At 41.2% G+C, this 18,956-nt stretch overlaps 2 protein-coding genes across 2 annotated transcripts; both read left to right on the top strand.

Annotated features, from left to right (window-relative positions):
* Nucleotides 1-814: 814 nt before the first annotated feature.
* Nucleotides 815-11,280, top strand: pde5aa (phosphodiesterase 5A, cGMP-specific, a). The gene is made up of 20 exons (XM_068727214.1): nucleotides 815-1,089; nucleotides 1,529-2,189; nucleotides 2,981-3,064; nucleotides 3,208-3,288; nucleotides 3,499-3,588; nucleotides 4,349-4,501; nucleotides 4,605-4,672; nucleotides 4,766-4,914; nucleotides 5,042-5,217; nucleotides 5,311-5,361; nucleotides 5,838-5,984; nucleotides 6,523-6,651; nucleotides 7,792-7,886; nucleotides 8,852-8,939; nucleotides 9,526-9,626; nucleotides 9,724-9,801; nucleotides 9,881-9,944; nucleotides 10,035-10,109; nucleotides 10,427-10,510; nucleotides 10,699-11,280. The coding sequence occupies exons 1-20, from the start codon at nucleotides 815-817 to the stop codon at nucleotides 10,870-10,872; spliced, it is 2,823 nt and encodes a 940-aa protein (XP_068583315.1). The 3' UTR covers nucleotides 10,873-11,280.
* A 448-nt stretch (nucleotides 11,281-11,728) lies between these two features.
* hpf1 (histone PARylation factor 1) lies at nucleotides 11,729-17,523 on the top strand. The gene is made up of 8 exons (XM_068727015.1): nucleotides 11,729-11,848; nucleotides 13,238-13,415; nucleotides 14,123-14,309; nucleotides 14,506-14,604; nucleotides 15,035-15,188; nucleotides 15,557-15,644; nucleotides 15,775-15,947; nucleotides 17,174-17,523. The coding sequence occupies exons 1-8, from the start codon at nucleotides 11,729-11,731 to the stop codon at nucleotides 17,306-17,308; spliced, it is 1,134 nt and encodes a 377-aa protein (XP_068583116.1). The 3' UTR covers nucleotides 17,309-17,523.
* The last annotated feature ends 1,433 nt before the right edge of the window (nucleotides 17,524-18,956 follow it).

Below are 18,956 nucleotides of genomic sequence, written 5' to 3'. Positions count from 1 at the left end.
ACATCCAAAACTAGGCAACTAACACCAAAACAATCTAGATTAATATCAATACCACTACAGGTAAGTATGTGAATAAATATGTATTTTTGATTTTAGGGTGAACTGTTCCTTTTTTTAAAACTCTTTAAAATGTAGGGAATGCCTTGCATTTATTTCTTGCAGATTACAATACACATTAGACAGCACAGTGCAAAAGTCTAATTAGAGCAAAACTATTTATTTATAACTCTACATACCACTTTATAACTTACGTGTTATGCATTGCTTTTTAAGATACACATTATAACAGTGAAACCAGAAATACAAAAAAATAACAAAAGATAACTTATGTGTTGACTACAATAATTTGAAAGGCAATTAAGTGCAACCGTGTAAATTATTTATTTTTCTTTTTAAGGTCACTCAATTTAAATGAACAGCTTAAAGACAGGCAGTAATTGATAGGAAACTGGAACTTTCAAACAAGCACTTGGCAAACTATTGGGAACTAACCTGAGCTATAATTCATGATGGAGAAAAGCTCGCGTGGTTGGGCCCGATCCATTAATTGTGTAATGGAGTTTAAATCAGTTCCCTTTAATGAATAAACCTGTGACGCCAGATCGGCTGAGTATTAAAGATCAGGGGGATTACCTTGACGCAATCGTTTCCACGGGCTTTCCCGGAGTCATCGCCCGTCACTCTCCTCTCTGGCACCTCGCCTCAGTCGGCCTCACCAACCTCCACATGGCAGGTGTTTTCTCCTACATAACTAATCCGCGCGAAAGATAAACTGAGTTTAAGCGATCTTTTTTCGCTCTACTTGAGCGAGGGGATGCCCTGCCTTCACTCCAAAACGCCGGAGACCATGGAGCCAGGCACGCCGGCATCTCCTGCCACCGCCGGGGCGGAGAGGTCCTTCTGCGGGGAAACGGTGACCGAGCCGCCGATGGTGAGGGGAATGGGCTGGTTCTTCTCCCCGCTGTGGAGCCCCCGCTCGAAGACGCGCGGCGGAAGGTTTGGAGACGGTCTGAAAAGCGACCAAGTGGAGGCATGGCTGGATGACCACTCCGACTTCACGAGGGCGTACTTTTTACGCAGAACTTCCGCGTAAGATATTTTACTTTTTTTGTATAACCATCTCCACCTGAGCTCAGCCGAATCTCTTAACATATGTATTTGAAAAATGCTGTATGACAATACAACTAAACTGCATGTTGATGTAAATAAAGCCGAGCAAATCGCTTTAGAAACATTGCAAACATTGCAGTCGTGCAGATGTGTGTTTTCCCAGCCAAACAGTAATCAGAATCAGAAAGGTTGTATTGCCAAGTACGTTACACATACAAGGAATTTGGCTTGGTGATTGGTGCGTGACAATAAACAAAGTCCAAGAGTAAATGGCATCATTTAGAAACAGCAAATGTGAAAATTTGCAATAAAATATGATAAACAAACAAACAACTTAAAAGTAGGTTTAAAACAAATGTGTTATTGAAGTGTCAAATGTAGTAGAGTTAATGCTAATCTGTCTTGTCTGTGACTTCAGGGTGAGTGGTGCACAGTCTCCACTGCCCAGGATTCCCAGGAGCAGCTCAGAACACTCCGACATGCTCAGGGCGGCTCACCATCGCAGATCTTCTTCTCCACTGACTGACTCACACTTGAACATGTCATCCCTGATGGACAGGCTCCAACCCTTCGCCTCCAACCCCGAGTGGGTGTACCCCGTCAGCCCAGATGTACTGGGCGGTCACTCCCCTTGCTCTCACCTCTCTCCTCGTTTGTCCCGCTTCTCCTTTTCTCCCTGCCGTCCTCTTTCTCCCGTTTGCTCCCCCGACTTGGCCCAGTCTCCTCATCCGATGCGTCCCACAGCTGCAAACGCTGCAGCGTGTGGCCACGGGGAGTGTTGCTCATGGGCGACGGATCTCCTGAGAGGGGGTCTCAGTTGGATGGGCTCTGTCGCAGAGCTCTGCCAGGGGGCTGTCCTGCACGCTGGGGAGCTGCTGACAGCAGAGTGTTGCTCCCTCTCTCTGGTAAAGAAAGGCTGTGGTGGAAGGAACACCTTGGAGGAGGTGGTCGCCCCGACAGCGCTGGGGCGCTTGAGCGAGGTCAACCTCTGCGGCAATGTGCACCTGGGGCTGGTGAAGGGTATCATGGAATGTGTACTGGCTACGGGGTCATCAGTGAACCTGAGGGACTTATCAGAGGTAAACCTTCAAGCTGACAAATTGTTTGTCATGACTCTGCATTTTGGGGAAAGCTCTGCTTAAAAACAGACACGTTTCTACACATGACCAAGTTTGTTCAAGGGCACAGGTATCTTATAATCGTATAATGACGACTGTACACTAAATGAGTCACTCATTTCCTGATAACCACTTCTTAGACGATGACATGGTTGTTTTGTGGAGTGTGGAGGTGTGTGTGAGGGAACCCCAGATGACGCACCTGCTTCTAATCCTTTTAGAGGCTTCTTCCACCGATTAACCTCTGATTAATGAGAGGGTGTTTTTCCGTACTATGCTATGCTGTCACTTGCACACACCCACACATACGCACACCCACACTAAGACGGCACAGCTCACTTAACGGCTTACTTCAGGTGCCCACACCAGCGCTCTTGTCCTAGCCACCGCTGTGATTAGGAGCTGGTGCCAACACCTGGCAGCAATGGCAGGCAGCGTAGGTGTGGGTTGTTAGTTCCTAATAACCTGTGGGACACCAAGGTTACTGGGAAACACAAGTAATCTGGGCTGGATCTCTCTGAAGCCGATGAACAATACTGACCGAATAGTTTAAGAGGGCTGGAGTATGCATAGAGTTAAGTAAGGGTAGGTGTTAAAGTCCTTTGCTGCCAAATTACATAAAGATCTTAATTCACACAATGATGCAATACACATGTTTTACACACACAAATGTGTTGCAATTAAGTATACATAGGTGATGTAATTGTCTGCAGTCTTATGTACTGAAGTGCATCCATTGTTAATGTCCTCAGGACACCAGATTCGACTTCGATGAGGATGAATCGTCACAGATCAGGACAGTTTTGAGTGTTCCCATCAAGAACCACAGCGGAGAGGTAACATTTGGAGAAAAATGTACATATACTTAGCCCTTTGCCCATGCCTAAGGGCTAAGTATATGAAACCTTTAGTGCAATGCATTGAAGAGATTATAACACAGATTGTGTAACAATAAAACACATCTTCTTTTTGTTGACAGGTTGTAGGTGTAGTTGTAATGATTAACAAGAGAAATAGCTGCGATGGATCGGTTTCCGGTTTTACCAACATGGACGAAAAAGTGTGTGACGGGAGGTTTGGGCCTGTTATTACAGAGCAGCACATGTTAGAGCTATTGTCTATGTATGTATATTACTTGTAATGTAATGTATGTATGTCTCCAATTTTAATGCTAACTCTAAATATATGTACACATTTAGTTAAGAAGCGACTAATAGCTGTCTGCCAGCAATACATTTGAGTTAAATTTGAGTTTAATTTGATACGCCAGGTGCTGTCAAATCATATGGATGTGTTGGGGATGGTCCTGGATAATGTCCAGCTGTATGAAAGCTCAAGACAGGAGGCCAAACGCAGTCAGGTAACTAGAGAACAATGTGAACTCTATTCTATCTACTTATGTAAGTATGTATGTTTGTTTGTATGTATCTATGTATGTGTGTACATATGTTTGTATGTATGTATGTTTGTTTGTAAGTGTGTATGCTTGTATTTTTTGTTTGTATGTATGTATGTATGTATGTATACATATATTTATATATGTTTGTATGTATGTATGTAATCTATGTATGTATGTATATATGTGTGTATGTATGTTTGTGTGCATGTATGTGTGTATGTGTGTACGTGTGTATGTGTGTACGTATGTTTGTGTGTATGTATGTATGTATGCATGTTTGTATATATGTATACATGTATGTATGTTTATATGTATGTATGTGTGTTTGTCCATGTGTATGTGTGTATGTTTGTATGTATGTCTGTATGTATATGTTTGTATGTATATATGTATGTATGTTTGTACATGTGTATGTTTGTATGCATGTTTGTATGTATATATGTTTGTGTGTAAGTTTGTATGTTTGTATGTATGTATGTTTTCTTGTGTGTTTGTATGTATGTGTGTGTTTGTATGTATGAATGTTTATATGTGTGTATATATTTGTCTGTATGTCTGTATGTATGTTTGTGTGTATGTATATGTGTATGTTTGTATGTATGTGTGTATGTTTGTATGTACGTATATATGTATGTACGTATGTATGTATTTATGTACGTATGTAGGTATGTACGTTTGTATGTCTATGTAATCTAACAATGTATATTTGTGTTTATGTCAGGCCTTGATAGAGATGGCACAGGTATTGTCAAAGGAGCACCGTTCCTTTGAAGTTCTTCTGAGTAAGATGGCTGCCACTATCATGCCCTTCACACATGCTCAGTACTGCACTATCTTCATCCCCAGTGAGAAAAGCTCAGTTGTGGAAGACCAGGTGCATTATCCTGTTTGATTCCTGTTTTTTGTTTGTTTAGATAATCAAGTCATATCTTTCCTAATGTATGGTATTTTCTGTTCCTCTTGTGGTTTTATTTCAGGTTTCATTCTCCAGAGTGATCCACCTGGAGTGTGAGGAGCTCGGATCAACCTGCCAGATCTACAGAAGGTTCTGCCTGTTGCTCGATTCATTAAGACAGAGAATGTATTGCCTGCTTATCATTATCAGACGTAGTGGAACTTGTTCTATGTCATTTTCCAGGGAGCGTGACTTCAGAGATGTAGACCCATCATATGCCTTTCAAACTATGGTTTCCACGAAAATACTCAATATATCGGAGATTTCTGAGGAATCAATGAAGAGTGTGATCTGCTGCCCTGTCAGAAATGAGAGGTCTGAAAATGTCATTGGTGAGTCTCTTGCAAGAGGTTGTGATACATAATCACAATTACTTTGCAGATATACAAAGTAATTCATAAAACTCTATTCTTGCACTGCAATACTGTCCTCATTACCTTTTTTGTTGTTGTCACATAGCGGTGTGCCAGCTGACGAACAAGAGGAGCAGAGACTCGGATGAGGTGGAAGCCTTTAACAGATATGATGAGCGCCTGCTAGAGGACCTGGCGGTGTACTGCGGCCTGGCCCTGCAGTATGCTCAGGCTGTGCAGATCACCGAGGAGCGAAGGGCCAGTATAGAAGTCACAGAGGAGGTGGGTGACCCAGTTTTTTTCACATCTTTAGCTTGCAGCAAAGTGAACCTATCGCAACTTCAAATTCTGTGTGTTCTCTTTTCTTTCCCATAGGTTCTTGCCTACCACATCACCGCGGCGGAGCAGGAAATCCAAGCCCTACAGGTGATTGTTAACTTTCTTTTGGTAGAAACTAATATTTTCTTTCAGTTCAGTCTTGCCTCAACAGCCCCCCACCGTAATATCATAAATAATATTGACAAGAAAGTGGTCAATTTTACCTGTCCTCTTCCCTTCCTTTACACACCACATCTTCCCTTATTCAGTTCCTCTAATCCTCCTTTTTTCACCACCTTTCCTCATCCACTTTCCCTATTGTTAAGTAGTCCTGGAATCAACCGGTCATTATACTGAAGGTCACATTTTGACAACTAATGCTCGATGATTACCATCTATGATTGTAACCTCCTCACCCATGTAAAACATAACACATGATTTTACCTGTACGTATGCCGCGTAGGCAAGATGTAGAAAAATAGATCTTGTGTTGTTAGTTGTGTTTGTGGGTGTATGAATGCTCTGAGCCTAAGTAACTGTAGATTTCAATAGATTTTTTTAATGTTGTGTTTTATGTTTTTCAGGAGGCTGTGATTCCTACTGTTGAATCACTAAAACTCCTAGACTTCCATTTCTCTGATTTTGGTCTGCCAGACGACCTGACCTCCCAGGCCACAGTTCGCATGTTCCTGGACCTCAATTTGGTGCAGGATTTTAACATTAATTACAAGGTAACCGACCTGCTGATAATTATGCTTCATGGCAGAGGGTAGTGCCGCCATTGTTCAACCATGATACCACCTGAATATGGAAAAAGACATTGATTAGAATTAGTTTATTGAAGGGGTTTGAGATTAAACAGTATGGTTGAGGGCCACGGATTTAATCCCACCCTTGGGCAACACTAGTCTCGGAGTGCTCTCAATACCACTGAGCTTCCAGGATTCCGTTAGAGCAGCAGCTTGCTGCAACACACCACCACACTAATTATTATCTAATATTCCATGGTAACTAAATTCAGCAAAGTTGTACACATGGGGACACTGATTAAGTCTGTAGCAATTAATACAATTTTACCTGTAGGTGGCACTAAAAGATTTGAAAAATTGCTGTTGTAGCAGCCTGCAGCTGACAGAAGCAGCAGCTTACAGTGAACAGCTCTCACTTATTGTAGCTTTTCTCTAGAAGAAAAAAAAAATGCACATTCCAGTTCTAACTGACCCCTCTTTGGTTATTTACCACCTCGTGTACATGTCTCTTTCCTTCCAGAGTCTCTGCCAGTGGGTCCTGACTGTGAGACGTGGTTACAGGAACAACGTGCCTTATCACAACTGGAACCATGCGCTGAGCACTGCTCAAAGCATGTTCGCTATGCTCATGGCCACAGACCAACTCCAGGTTAGTGCACGCCCGCATCTACATGTGTTTTTTGCTCATGTGCACGTACAATTAGCCATCACTACCAAAGCTAAGATAAAAATGTTACTTTCTTTGCCAAACTACTGTGCTTGCTAAAACATTACTCGTTATTCATTAATTCATGTGCAATATCAGTATCAGCATCAATATATTTATGAATAATATAAATACTTTATATATCCTAGATCATATGTGCAATAATATATATCCAACCACTCAATCTGATTATAATGTATTTTTAGCTTTTGTTGTTTTTTGCAATATACATATTTATTATATCTTTACTGTTTTTTTTTGGTTTGTTGTCTACTGATGTCTCTTGTTGCACTGGCCACTTTGCTGCTGTAATCTTGCAAATTTCCCCGCTGTGGGATTAATAAAGGATTATATTATTTTATCTTATCTAAATGTTTAAAAAAATCGCAATTCATTTTATTCAATTCTCTTTTTAATACAGTCAGGAAAATGTGTGCTTCTCCTAATTTTGGTGACAATCGACTATGTGGAGCTGTCACGTCTTGACGGTTGATTCACGTTGCATCCACTGCTCGTCATTTTTCTTTTGTTGTTTTGAAGTACAGCTAAGTTCTTAAGTGTGTGGAGGAGTCATTCAAGGCCTGCAGGGTTCCTCCGGTACAGAGCACTCTTAATTATTCGAAAGAGGATTCCTTTTTAGACCTCCCCAAAACCTCTTAACTGCTTTCCTCACACTCCAGCCTAAATCTCTACTCAAGTGAGCTCTGTCGCTCACGTATATCAGTCTCTCTCTCTCCTTTTCTCTGCCCTGTGTCTCTCTATAACATGATTCATTTTGACTGTGGTGCAGTGAAACTCGCTTCATCCCGTTTGATGTGACAGCGCTCTGCACATTGGATGTTCTAGTGGGTTGTTGTAGTAGTTAAGGAGTTGGAATGACAATAATTGTGCCTCTCGATTTTTGTTGTGGGGCGGCGGTTGATGGGCACATTTCTTTGCACACTTTGTGATGTTTGTCCTTGAAGCAATACAAATAAATATGCTTTACAGATGAAACTGGCTTTCACGTAGAGAAGCAGGGAAATAACGTTCCTTACTGTTTCTCTCTCTCACTCTCTCTCATATCTTTCTGCTGTATTTCAGACCATTTTTTCCCGTCTGGAGGTCTTAGCGCTGATGATAGCCACTCTGAGTCACGATCTTGACCACAGAGGAGTCAGTAACTCGTACATAGAAAGGTAAGCACTATACCTCCTCTTCTTTCATGTTTGTTGCATTTTCTATCTAATCCACGGCTGTGTATATTTTTATTTATCCAGTATTATACTGATTATGCTTTTAATGGTCAGTCACAGCCTTCTTATATTCAGCCAATATAATAAAAATAAACAAAAATATATAAAGAGTAAAAATAAAATAATTAAAGTGTTTTCCGTTTAAAAATATTTCTTGCTTTGTGACACAAAAGAACATATGCTCCTGCCAGTTCTACTGTGGTGCTGTCTTTTGGAAGGTAACAATGTTTTCTGACGACAAATTAATTAACTAATTTGTTAGATTAACTTCTGTGTTAACTTCTCCTGTTCTACAATGGATACAAATTCTCTTTTTTCCTTTGTAGCCATTCTCTGTTATGGAGACCAGTTTCAATGGCGAGTTGATGGTCACTAAGTATAAATCTAGTAATGGTTTGTTTATAGGTTGATTTATTTGGGTTGAATGTCAAGTTAATTCATTGTATTTTGGGTTTTCCACTGCTTATTTTTTGCCTATTTGTATAATTTGTAGGTGTAATTATTATTTTCATAGCATCACTTAGACATACAAATATGATTTCCTCAATTGTTCCATTCCGGGTTTATTTATTTGGGTTCAGATAGCTTTGCTGCTCTATAAGTATGCTCAGTGTTGGTGGGACTCTGAATCTGACTCTACCAAGTGGCTCCAACATTTGATTGTTCTTATTTTTATTGAGAAGGGTTATTGGCCCAGTTCTGCCCTGCACCCGTGGTTTGGACAGTTATATGGACTCTCAGTATGTTTTTACTGAACGCACAATGTACTTTTTCACCTGAGTTTGTGTCCCAGTGCTCTTAAATGGCCAACAATTGATTTGGAACACTTTAAACCAAATCTCTCTCTCTCTCTCTCTCTCTCTCTCTCTCTCTCTCTCTCTCTCTCTCTCTCTCTCTCTCTCTCTCAGGAGCCAACAGCCTTTAGCTCAGCTGTATGGACACTCATCTCTTGAAAACCACCACTACAACCTGTGCCTCTTCATCCTAAACAACACAGTAAGACCTCATCCTTTCATCTTTTTATTCATTTTGACCCCATCTCCTTTTTCTAAACCTCTGAGTCAGCTGTGTATGCACACAATCTTTACCTGTTTCATCATGTCCAACCACTTGTAAACCAAAATATACTACTGTGTTTATCTCCAATATCACACACAACTGGACTCCGTATCCGTCTATCGATCTGTCGTTGTCCGTCTCTTTAACTTGAGTCATTTTTAAATCAAACTTTGCATGACACAGGCACACCAAAGATTTTTATGTTTAAATATATACAGATACACCGAGGAGGAATGCAGTTAATTGGACAATAAACGGATATATTATTTTACATTTGTTTTATATATGAATTGATTGTTTGCATATAATTATAATACTTGGAATATTGTCTGCTTGCCAGACCGGATATCCTCCAAGAGAAATGTTGCCAAGTCTCCCTTTAAGTCATTAATCTTTTTTAAAAATCTGATTCAAAGTGTGGACACAGTCTTTGTTCTCATAACAGACGGCTTGTGTTCATGTCTGAGTTCAAGTCTTCATTAACTTCACTCTCTCAGCCGCTGTCTCTCTCGTCCTCTCCCAGGGGAGTCAGATTCTCAGCGGTCTCTCTGCAGAAGACCACAGAGCTGTCCTACACATGATCAAAAGGGCAATTCTCGCAACCGATCTGACCGTCTACATGGAGTATGTTCAAACAGGAGATGTCAGAGTAGCTGTAGGTCAAGCGGTGTGTACGTCTTCTTTTCGCCCCTGATGCCCCTTTTTTCCCTTTTCTTTTCAGGAGAAGAAAGGAGTTCTTTTCTCTCGCCAAGAAAAGCAGAGTGAGCTGGAAGAGTGAGAAACAAAGAGATTTACTGAGGTGAGAATCACATAAATGATGATAATGATATCTGTGGTGGAACAGGGCCGTTCCTTTAAGATATTTGTTCACCCCACAGGTCGATGCTGATGACAGCCAGTGACCTCTCTGCCATCACAAAGCCTTGGCCTGAACAAAAAAGGGTCGGTTTTTTATCTGATTATTTCCTTATTTTATCTCTGAGTCATTTTGAATTCATGACAAGCCTTGACCTCCCTCTTTCTCTGAAACAGATTGCCAACCTGGTTACCATGGAGTTCTTTGCACAAGGGGACAAAGAGAAAAGGGAGTTCAAAATCAAACCCATTGTAAGTCTCGCTTGCAGGATTTTTTTCTTATTACATTTATATATTCTACAAAGGCTTGTGAAAGTGTGGTTGTATAGAAGGCTGTGCAGGCTTTTTTTTCAGTTGAAGAGTCCTTCTGGCTTGTTTTCATCCCCATTTAAAGAACATATCTTAACATATATTAAAAAAAATCATCACATCAACCCAGCTGGTGTCAAACAGTAACAGTGTAATTATGTAATTACATCAATCTATGTTTGATTAGATCATCTACAATTCTTCCGGGCTCCTATGAAATAGTCCTATTCTAACAGCCAGCTCTACTCTCTTCTCACCAGGACATAATGAACAGAGAGAACAGCACTCGACTGCCATACATGCAAGTGGAATACATCGATGACATCTGCTATCCACTCTACAAGGTGTGCTATTCCTGCAGCTGTTGCACGTGTGTGGATGCATGCAAGCGGTATACATGCATGTGTTAGTAAGGGCAACAAAAACCACAGTATTGTCCTCAATGCTGTTCCACTATCTTATCCTCTAATTTCCAGTCTTCCATCACTCCCATGATTACACTCTCACTGTCTCTGTGTCCCTCATCCCTCAGGCTGTATCGAGACTGTTTGACGCCTGCTCCCCACTGCTGAGTGGCTGTAAGAAGAACAGACAAAACTGGATGCATTTTGCTGAGACTGCAAAGAGAAAGGACTGTGAAAATAGTTGTTGTGTAACCCTGGAAACACATAAAAACACGGAGGAAGAGACGCAGGCAGAGGAATAGGGGACAAAAGGCATTTTACCACGTGCACCTGTTTGTTCTCCATCCTCTCTTGGACACAACTTGACTAAATATCTGCATAGGGCCCACACATCAGTACTTTGACTACTTAAAATACAATGCTGCAGTTGTGTCCCAAACAACTGGCCAAGAGCATATCCTGTAGCAAGGCCAATGTCAAACCTGTCAGCAGTCCCAATTCTCACATAAGTAACATTGATGTGTTTCAGTATCTTCAAAGGACTGAAGGACAAGAAAATAATTATTTCCATTCTATATCTGCATTTTTGTGTCAATGCAGACCATTATCATGTAATTACCGTATACTGCATACCCTATCTGTCTGTAGAGTCTTTTGGCCTATAGGCATCAAAACTATCCGTGGCTGCACAGTATAGTTATGATCTCACAATGCCTACATTATGACATTGTGAGATCTGAAAGGTGTTTTTGTCACCCTGTAGGACCAGTGGTGTTTATAAAGCATTATAAATCAATGGAAATGAGTTCTTCTTTTTTTTCTGAATTTCTCAGCAAACTACGCTTGATGTTTGCGCTGATTGTAATTTGTTATTTTTCAACATATCCATTCAAACTGAAAAACTGTAATGTATAAATGAGAACATAATCACATCACCAAATTCACCAAGTTATGTGAAAGAAAAAAAAATGCTACAGGCTGTCAGCTATAACATCACTGTAAAGTCAACTATTTAAAATATGTCTATATTTTTTAAAGTATGGATGTAAAGATAGGTATTATCAAAATAAAGGTACCGTTGATTTGTACCGTGTGCTGATGTGCAAGCTCAGCGACACGGTTGTTGCACTTCGCGTTCCTGGCCTCCGGAGGGCAGTGATGCGCTTTAAGGCGGTGGCGCAGTGGCTGCTGATTCCGACCCGCAGAAGAAGACGCCGACGGGGAGACAAGAGGAAGAAAATGACAGGGCGCGCAAAAAGAAAACCCAAATCCAGTCAGGTAATATTACAATGTTTCGACCCTCTCTGTCGGGCGGCAGAGGTGTCCATTCAAAAGGGCGGCATCACCAGGCAAGGAGCTGTGCGGCGTGTTGTTATAATGGCGCCAAAGCAACTTCTGTTAAACGCTATGGGCAGAGCTGTTTGGCACGCTGTCTTGAGCAGTAGCGGTCAGACGACAACATGGCAGCAGGGCACCGATACCGTTATCGAAAAGCCTCTTGTTCAGTGACGTTCACAATGGCAAACCGTTAAACGTCACGTGCCCGCTTAATATAACTTAACGTTTCGATGTTGTTTGCATGAACTTAACTACACAAGTCGGCAGCGCTGAGCCATTGAGCGTTATTGTAGCTATGTGACGTTTGCAGGCCAGTCTGCTGTAGAGAAACGTGTGTGTTGATTTCATTAGTGGTTGAACCCACAAAGGCCACCAGTCAGTGCCCTTGATGCTAACATTGGTTAGCAAAGAAGATTTTGATCCGAGGACCTCCCATTGAGTCGTCATCGCTAACGTTGCACTGCCGGTGTTGTGTCGAATACTGTTACCTCGTCGACATGTGTTTCCCCTTACCTAAAAACCTATGCCTGAAACTGAACCAACCCTTCTCTCTTACCCTAACCACCGAGGGGGGCACTATCATTTTAACAGGAGGGAAACACTCTTCGACTGGGGAACAGATTTCTACATAACACCTGTTAAAAAAACAAGCAGAGCACTGAACACAGCTCCATTTATAAGGGCGAAGGAGACCACATGCAATGCAGTTGTCATTTTATTCACCCCAATTAAACAACTCTGCAAAAAGTCCTTCCTTAATGAGCTGTAGAGTTTCACCTTGACTGTCATTCTGGAGGCTGTAGGTTGTGATTCTGTCAGCTTTTTATGTATATATAATTCATATTTTAAAAACAGTCATTAGTATGCCTTCCCAGTACTTCATTTCTCCCTTGTATGTAAACCTATATGAGGGCTTTGTTTTGGTGATCTTGGCAGCACATTACCATCCACTGATTGATAGTAATCCTGCATCTGCCCATCTTTTCAAAGCGTATTTAATATGTATTTATTCATCATCTTAAATGTTCCCCAGTGGGCTTAACTCATTGAGAGTAATGTTGGAAGATGACTTTCAAATGTCGACTTTTGCTCAAATTTGTGCCCATCTTGTCTCAACATCTTCAGATCACCAGGTCCCTCAGTTGAGTTGCCTGATAGTAGCTACTAAAGTTTGGTAGAATGTGTCTGTCTTTGGGTGAAATTATATATAGATTATAAATGATATATAGTTTAACTGGTATAACCAGGAGGGGTTTGGAGTAAATGTACCCTTGTGGAGGACCTATAAGTATAACGCAATACAATTTTTCCTGCAATGCTTTTCTTCAGGAGTCCAGTACTGGCAATGGGGAGTTGAAGAAACCCCGTAGCGATGAAGCCGCGCCATCTTCAGAGGTGCATTCAGAGCAACGAGACGAGATCCTGCAACTGTACAAACTTCAAATGCCAGAAGATCTGTACCACTTCTGGGACTTCTGCAAGGAGCTCAGTCCCGACAGCCCCCGTGGTATGCTCTCTACCACTGCGCTCTATCTTGTTACATGAAAACCGGTTTGGACGGAAAGGGGTGTGCATTTTCCTGCCTGTAGACATGGAGAAAACAGGATGGACCAATACTTAGCCAATGGAAAGTCCGGATGAATGTGGCTGAATGCACAAATATTCGACGAGAGCACTTGTAAAAAATAAACAGTACGCTGGTACTGTTACCAAGACCTCATGGTCTTGGTAACTGCCAGACAGTCCATGGTGGTCTAAAGAACATTGCTTGTTTAACACACCATATAAGTCAGACAGCCACTAATCATCTATAAAGAGTCAAAACATTTTTTAGCAACTCCTCAATGCAGGTTTCTTTGCTCAAAGTGACATCTGCAGGTTTTGTGTGATGGAACAAAGAAAAATGTCCCATATGACTGATTTTAAGTATTTAACAGGCTGCTTTGTAAGACCATAACAAGGAAAATGGAAGCTACTGGGGGAATGTGGTTCCTTGAACATGTCTTCTAGCTTTCTTTGGTTTTGTATATTGTTCCACAAAAGTTTAGAACAGATAAGTGTTTCTATACACACACGCACACGATATATAAATGTAAGTATCAAAACCACCCATAAAAGCACAATTTGCAGTAAGCGAACACAAACATTTGACTCATTCAATTTATCTCTGTGTCAATATTTAATTGTCCATTTAATTCATCTTAATCTATATAGATGCTCTGAAAGACACGCTGGGTTTGCAGCTGGTTGGTCCCTTCGACATCCTGGCAGGAGCCCACAAAAATGCCAACAATCCTCAGCCCAACTTCCACCTCCACTGGAGGTATTTATACGACCCGCCGGAGTTTCAAACCATGCTCCTGGGGAGTGGAGACAGTCAGCATCACATCGGCTACTACAGGTACACACAACGTTCATGCCGAGCCAGCGTACTGGCTTATGACAACGCTGTAGCTTCCACTACAGAGCCGTTGACTTACCCAGCTAGCACTTACTATACCAGCTACAGTGCGACCACAACAGAAACCGCGGTAACTATCTACATGAGTACGATTCGCTCTGATTTATTGAATTCTGTTGTTCCCCAAATCCACCAGAGACCTTCCAGACTCCCTCCCGTCGTTCGTTGGGGAAAATGAAGCCAAGAAAGGCTGCGCTATCGCGCAGATGGGAGACAACATGTTTGCTGCTGTCCTGTGAGTACTGGCCACATATTCACCACGCATCACATTTTCTATACTTTCAGAGAAAAAAAAAATTCTATTTCAATATGAGAAACTATAGAATGCTTAACAATAGAGTATGATCCATGTGAGTCATTAAAAAAAGTAGAGGGCATTTTATCCATCTGGCATTTCCAGTTCTGTTTCAATTTTTACAGTTCACTGACACTGCACTTTTCATTTCTCACCAGTAGCAAACGTTGAGTAAGAGTTCCAGAAATAATTGTATTATGTCAAAAGACAGGTTTACACATCTAGATATGGAAGCCCCACAAAACTGTCAAATGCTAAATGCTTGCTCAGATCAGTGATAATAAAAGGTAAATTACCTATTGGGATAATATGTCTTATATCTGCATTTGTCTTCTTTTGATTCTTTGCGCACTGTTCCGTCCGCCATCAGCCTGTATCTGTTGAGGAGGAGGAAAGAGAGGGGCATCAAGAAAGCTGGCGGAGATGCCTTGGACAGCTTGGAGGCACAGCTGAGAGACAGGACGGAGACTCTGGGCTTGTCCCTAGAGCAGAAGACCAAAGCCATGAAGCAGAGGGACAAGAAGGTGACTCACACAAGGGAGCAAACACAGAGGTTTTATCCACCGTCTATAGTTTTAAGAACTCAATTAAAACACTCCTAACTCACGTGTTGCTTTGTCCCTAGAACTGGTAATTTAAACCACTGCAGCGTATCAAATCAATACTATATATATTTACTGCAAGTTAAACCCATAGAATTTTCAGAACAGTCTATATTGCTTTCAAGGAGCCTCCTTGGTACAGTCACAGAGGATAAACTTACTGTAATTTCACTAAATGTGTGTAAATCCTTTTTAAAGTGGTTGTGGTCATATATTCAAAACAAGAAAGTTTGACCACCGTGTTGTTCTCCAAGTTGACACTAGCAGGAAATCTCTTGTCACACCAATAGGTGGTCACCAAGACGTTCCACGGTGCCGGCATCGTTGTACCTGTCGACAAGAACGATGTCGGATACAGAGAACTACCAGAAACAGATGGTGAGCTTGTACACTGTCTATATAGTAATAAACCTTGACGTTTTAGAGGCTTGAAAAGCATGTTTAATTCCAGGTAGGTGCCTTGTGAGGGATTACTTGATATTTATTTTCCTCCCTCCTCTATATTCAGCTGGCCTCAAGAAGATCCTCAAGGCGATCGCTGAGGCCCGGAACGATGAAGAGCGCGTCAAAGCCTTTGGACCTCTCCAGGAGATGGTCACTTTTGTTCAGTTTGCCAACGACGAGTGTGACTATGGCATGGGATATGAACTAGGAATGGACCTCTTCTGTTTCGGATCCCACGTGAGTCTTCGAATCCCTTTTGTTGTTTGACTATAATAGCTGGTCTACAAGGCTCCATCCGTCCCAAAAATCATTTCAACCACTCTGAAGTCAGTGTAAACATTCAAAAACTCTAATTGTTATCCTTTTACTTTGTTATAGTCATCTATAGTGGGTTTTAAAAGAAACAAAAGATTGTATTTCATGGATTTAAACAAATCTTGTCATTAATAGTTTTAATGTATTATAATCTGCTTAGAGTTATTGTAAACGGGTCATAATTCATCTCTAATATCTATTTATGTTGCTGTGAAAGCATCTCCTTCAAACAACTGGATTTATTCAAGTTTTTCACAAACACTACATTTTCGAGATTAGTGCAGATCACGAATGGACAACGGTCCATTACACCACTAATGCAAACGCATGTTTCTGTGAATTAATCTCTTCTCAGGTTATTTTTTAGCATTTTCAATTCTGCACAGTGCTTCCCAGGCATCTTGTGACATTGTTTTATGTGCAGGAGTAAAGGTAAAACGCTCCTCACAAAGCACTGACCCATTGCTTTGTTTAGGGGTCTGCACCCCTCAGTGGGTCACAGGATAAATGTGAGCACAGTGGGATTTAAAGCTAAGGTTGGTAGCGTCACAACCATTTTTTGTTCCATTTGTTGAAATTGTTATTACTTCTCCGACAGCAATCAATAAATCAAATGCTCTAACAAAAAACAAGGAAAAAATCTGCTACCTGTGGCTTTCCCAGGACTCCTAATAAGTCCATCTAATCATCTAATTCAGCCCAAATGAAACCAGTGTCTTGCACAAACTGCTAGCTTGACTGCTGACTGCTAACAATGGCCATGTTTGTTGTTTACGTTCTTTATTATGATTTTGGGGGTGGGGCTTCAGTGTAGACTTTCTCGCTAGATTTTAGTGACTTTTGGAGCCAGACGCTTTCATTGGAAAAGAGTTGGAATTGCGTATGCTCTGATGTAGCTCAAATAAAGTGTCCTCTACATAGATCTAAGTGAGCAGATATGTCTTCGATCAATTGGGAAAACGTTGACAACACTGGTGTGGGTTTTTCGGTTCGTAGTTTATATATATCTAGAATACACTTGCTAGTTTCTCAACATTACCAACCCTAGCTTTGATGGGATGTAAGACACAGAACATTTCTGCCCCATTGTAGTTGAAAGAAATGCATTGTTGCATTATTAATGCTGTTTGTTTCCTGACTCTCCCCAGTATTTCCACAAGGTTATCAGGCAGCTTCTGCCTATGGCCTACAGCCTCCTGAAACGGAATCTGTTCGGAGAAATTCTGGAGGCCCACCTCTCCAGCCGCAGCAACGACAACCTGGACCAACTCTCCGCACAATAACAGAAGAAGAAGAAGAAGAAGAAGAAAAAGACTCAGAAGTACACTCCAGCTCGAGCTCTTATAAGCTTTTCCCCCCACGTGTCCTTGTCTGTCTGTCGTTTGTTATTGTTCATGTTTCTTGGTGGTTTTGGTGCTGCTGTCATTGATTGGAACCAGTTCAATGATAATCTTGTTTGTAAAAGGTAGATGTCTAATAAAGTATTTTTATATATTTACCCGTCTGATTTTTGTTTTCCAGATGTATTACTGTACTTTTTTTAAATTTGCTTTGTAGGATATAATTGTGTTTTGCGTGTGATCCCATGCAGTGGAAGCAGAGGGCAGTGCTGCATATAGAAACTATCGAAGTATAGGATAAAATACGATAATACTTTATTAGTCCCACAGTGGGGTAATTTGCAGGATTACACAACAGGGGGTTTCAGCAGCAACCCCACAGGCTGGGAGTTGGGTTTCTTGTGGCCAGACATGGTTTTGAAGCCCCTCCAGACACCGATCATCACTTGCTTGTGAAAAACATCCAGCAAATGACAAGCAAAACCATGTGGTGTGATAAAGTCTTCGCATCTAATATTCCTGTTCTAACCATTTCAAATATACATCTGTCTTGATCACATTTCTGGACTAGTGGAATGACTTAAGACTGACACAAGATGTGTCCAAAGGGAATGCTTTTTGTTGCTATTTCAAAATGTAGCCTCAGTGCTCTGTACATTACTTTGATTCTGACATATGGTCGTTAAGTCATATTAACAAAAGACCTTAGTTCTGTTCATTGGGTTTTGGATGCTCACTGATACAGATTGGGCAGACCTATAACGGTGCATGTCCAAAAGCAGAAAGCCCACAGTATGTCATTGCTGATGGCACCAATCCTATGAAATTACCTTTATCTACCTATTGTTGTAGACATAACAGCCTTGTCATTATGTGAACTATGTCATACTGAGCTAAGGGTTTTTTCCTGTTTGAATTAGCAGTCATGAATCCAGATTTGTCTAAAATACGGCCACACTCATCAAAAGTCAGTCTCTTTAACACTTTTCGATTAAACAAATGAATGTGAAATTAGTTATTTGACGGATAACATTTGCTGCATATTTTCAAATTTTATTGTGCCATTTAGATAAACAAAAATAGTATCTGATTTGGAACAAGATGGTTCTACTGTCAACCTGAAGTCTCTAAACAGTGACACGCGTTTTTGTTGTTGTCTGTCTAACATGATTTCGTACACCTCCTCTTCCTCCACCCCCTCCTCCATTCCAGTGCTGCCTGGCTTGCAAATGTCTCCAAGACATATTGTTATTGATTTTGCCCTGTCGAACCCCATTCAATTTCCAGCTCAGTGAGGACGCACAGGGGCCCAACAATAGTAGCTTACATTATGTAAGCCCAGCCCGATGTGCCTGGGCTTTCGATTATTATTTCATATTTGTGTTAGCAGTCATACAGTTTTCATTTCATCATGGAGCTCACAGTTAACTTGCTGCAGAAGCAGCGACGGGGGGGGGGGGGGGGGGGGGGGCTAAAAGCAGAAACAGGAGCGCAATGCTGCGCGTTGACGGTGCATTCACGTGCCGTTGGTAGGAAATGGTCCAGTCGCAACATGTCTTGTTATAGGTCTTTTTTAAATTTGTTATTATAG

Source organism: Cebidichthys violaceus, unplaced genomic scaffold, assembly GCF_023349555.1.
Source record: "Cebidichthys violaceus isolate CVI_PGR_0920_01 unplaced genomic scaffold, fCebVio1.0.p SCAF_4, whole genome shotgun sequence".
NCBI lineage: Eukaryota > Metazoa > Chordata > Actinopteri > Perciformes > Stichaeidae > Cebidichthys > Cebidichthys violaceus.
This window is presented reverse-complemented; position numbering and strand designations above follow the sequence as displayed.

Coding starts and splice junctions, on each gene's coding strand:
- pde5aa (XM_068727214.1), top strand. CDS start 815: ATGCCCTGCCTTCACTCCAAAACGCCGGAGACCATGGAGCCAGGCACG. Junction 3,289..3,498: donor TTACCAACATGGACGAAAAA/GTGTGTGACGGG, acceptor TTGATACGCCAG/GTGCTGTCAAATCATATGGA. Junction 4,502..4,604: donor GCTCAGTTGTGGAAGACCAG/GTGCATTATCCT, acceptor GTTTTATTTCAG/GTTTCATTCTCCAGAGTGAT.
- hpf1 (XM_068727015.1), top strand. CDS start 11,729: ATGCGCTTTAAGGCGGTGGCGCAGTGGCTGCTGATTCCGACCCGCAGA. Junction 15,189..15,556: donor TGAAGCAGAGGGACAAGAAG/GTGACTCACACA, acceptor TCACACCAATAG/GTGGTCACCAAGACGTTCCA. Junction 15,948..17,173: donor TCTTCTGTTTCGGATCCCAC/GTGAGTCTTCGA, acceptor GACTCTCCCCAG/TATTTCCACAAGGTTATCAG.